Below are 2,402 nucleotides of genomic sequence, written 5' to 3'. Positions count from 1 at the left end.
CAGTGCAACGAGACAATTTCCAAGAATGAAGCTAAGGATTTTTCAAGTTTGCCCATGGATGTAGTTGAACACTTAAACTGCTTAGGGATTATATCAAAATATTTCTTATCATAAGATCCGGTGCGTTTCGTTTATGAATGAACTTGCTTAAACTTCAGTCCATACATCTCAATCAGTTTAGTTTAACTGCTTAACATTACGTGAATTGAATAATAAAAGCAGAACTCTTGACCATTGTGAAAATCTCAAACCAAATACCACGGTGCTATGTTCTCAATTCATCATACATGTCATCTCATCATTTCCATAAATTGTAACAAACAAATAATCTATCTATGAATCTATCTACATTAAAATATTTGGTTCCTTCAATCCCTTGCTCCAGTTAAGGAGATGTGGGTTTGATATAATAATCATCAAATAAACAGGGTCTAATAACAAATTTTTTGCAGAGCTTTAATTTATTACTGTTATATATTTATTTACATTTGAAATCCTATTAATAAGGTTCATATTTGCATGCTGAGAAGCAAACGATTGTCCCATTGAACATTGGTTAATGACAAAGCAGTAGCTGCAATATGGTTTGAACTCAACCCCGCTTCTTGAATTTGATCCTTCTGAGATCCATGCTCAATGTATCTATCAGGCAGAGTCATGGCTCGCCACTGCACCAACACAAACATATAGGTTAGTACTGAATATATATAAACTATGGTGTGGTGCTGCACACAATATAATAATTAAGTAAAGGTAGACCTTAAGATTGCCATCAAGGAGTCCATTGAGGCCAAGGAAATGAGAAACATGAGAACCAAACCCTCCAATAGAACCCTCTTCAACTGTTATCAAGATTTCATGCTCTCTTGCAAGTTGCATCATCAATTGTCCATCAAGAGGCTTGCAAAATCGAGCATCAGCCACGGTTGTTGAGATGCCGTGTGCTTCAAGAACCTTTGCTGCCGCCACACAGCTTTGTACCATTGTTCCATATCCAACTAGAGCCACCTTGCTTCCCTCTTTCAACACCCTGCCTTTACCAACCTCCAATGGCGTGCCTTTGTTGTTATTCGGAAGAATGGAACCAACGCCATTCCCTCTCGGAAATCTAAAGCAACTAGGCCTGTCATCTATGGCTGCAGCAGTGGCTACCATGTGCATGAGTTCGGTTTCATCAGAAGGAGCCATAACCACCATGTTTGGCAAACAAGCCATGAACGTTGTGTCAAATGCGCCACAATGAGTTGGGCCATCAGCACCAACTAGGCCAGCTCTATCGAGAGCGAATCTCACCGGAAGCTTCTGAAGGTCCACGTCATGTGCCACCTGATCATACCCTCTTTGGAGGAATGAAGAGTAAATGGCGCAAAATGGTTTGAGCCCTTCCGCCGCGAGACCAGCGGCGAAGGTTACGGCGTGTTGCTCGGCTATCCCGACGTCGAAACATCTCTCCGGGAAGCGCTTCTGAAAGAGGTTGAGGCCAGTGCCGCCTCCCATGGCGGCATGGATGGCAACAATGCTGTCATCAGCCTCTGCCTCTGCAATCAAGGAGTCCGCAAAGTAGCGTGTGTAAGCATGTGTGGGTGCTTTGGTCTTCATCTGCTTCCCGGATTTAGGGTCGAACTTGACGACGCCGTGCATCTTGTCGGGTGCAGCTTCGGCAGGAGCATAGCCTTTACCTTTCTCGGTGATGACGTGGATGAGGACAGGGCCGAGTGATGGCATTCCCTTGACATTCTTGAGAATGTGGACAAGGTCTTCCATTTGATGGCCATCTACGGGGCCGATGTAGAACAGACCAAGCTCCTCAAAGAAGCACGCGCCAGACCCACCTACTAATCCTCTCGCGTACGAATCCAATTTCGCTGCAAATTCATGTGCTTGGCTTCCCATTTGCTTCGTTATGCCCTGTGCAAGTGCAACTTGTTTATTCTATCTCTACTCTTTGAGTTCGACTTGTATGTAGTTAAATCATGCCGAATGTCAAATATAATTATACCTTAGCGGCCTGGCGTAACTGGTGGAAGTTGGAATTGGTGTGTAGCTTAGTGAGAGCTCTACTGAGAGCACCAACAGGGGGAGTTGGGCCATCCAAGGTTGCGGTGGGGAGAGAGACCTGCTCATTGTCATTCAATATAATGATGAGGTTCGTGTCAAGAAAACCAGCATTGTTCATGGCCTCGTAGGCTTGTCCTGCTGTCATGGCCCCATCACCGACCACTGATATCACGTGGTTGTTTTTCCCAATCAGGTCCCTTGCAACTGCCATCCCTGAAACCAAAGTGTGAATTCGCTTTATTAAAAATAAGTAAAAAAATAGTTAAAACTTACTTTATTTAATATTTATAAATAAATATTATAAAGTAATTTTTTCTAATTTTAGTTAAATTTTGTTGGTTATC

The 2,402-nt window shown here is 43.1% G+C and overlaps 1 protein-coding gene across 1 annotated transcript in view; it reads right to left on the bottom strand.

Annotated features, from left to right (window-relative positions):
* Positions 1 to 234: 234 nt before the first annotated feature.
* LOC107459841 (probable 1-deoxy-D-xylulose-5-phosphate synthase 2, chloroplastic) overlaps positions 235 to 2,402 on the bottom strand; it is a 3,456-nt gene continuing 1,288 nt past the window's right edge. Inside the window, exons 3-5 of the mRNA XM_016078133.3 lie at positions 2,000 to 2,271; positions 760 to 1,908; positions 235 to 668 (exon numbers count right to left, since the gene is read on the bottom strand). Of these exons, the coding sequence (XP_015933619.1) occupies positions 510 to 668; positions 760 to 1,908; positions 2,000 to 2,271 (1,580 nt within the window). The 3' untranslated portion in view covers positions 235 to 509. The remainder of the gene's footprint in view (positions 669 to 759; positions 1,909 to 1,999; positions 2,272 to 2,402) is intronic.

Source organism: Arachis duranensis, chromosome 1, assembly GCF_000817695.3.
Source record: "Arachis duranensis cultivar V14167 chromosome 1, aradu.V14167.gnm2.J7QH, whole genome shotgun sequence".
Classification (NCBI taxonomy): domain Eukaryota; kingdom Viridiplantae; phylum Streptophyta; class Magnoliopsida; order Fabales; family Fabaceae; genus Arachis; species Arachis duranensis.
The sequence above is the reverse complement of the archived record's forward strand: the minus strand, read 5'-3'. Positions and strand labels throughout refer to the sequence as shown.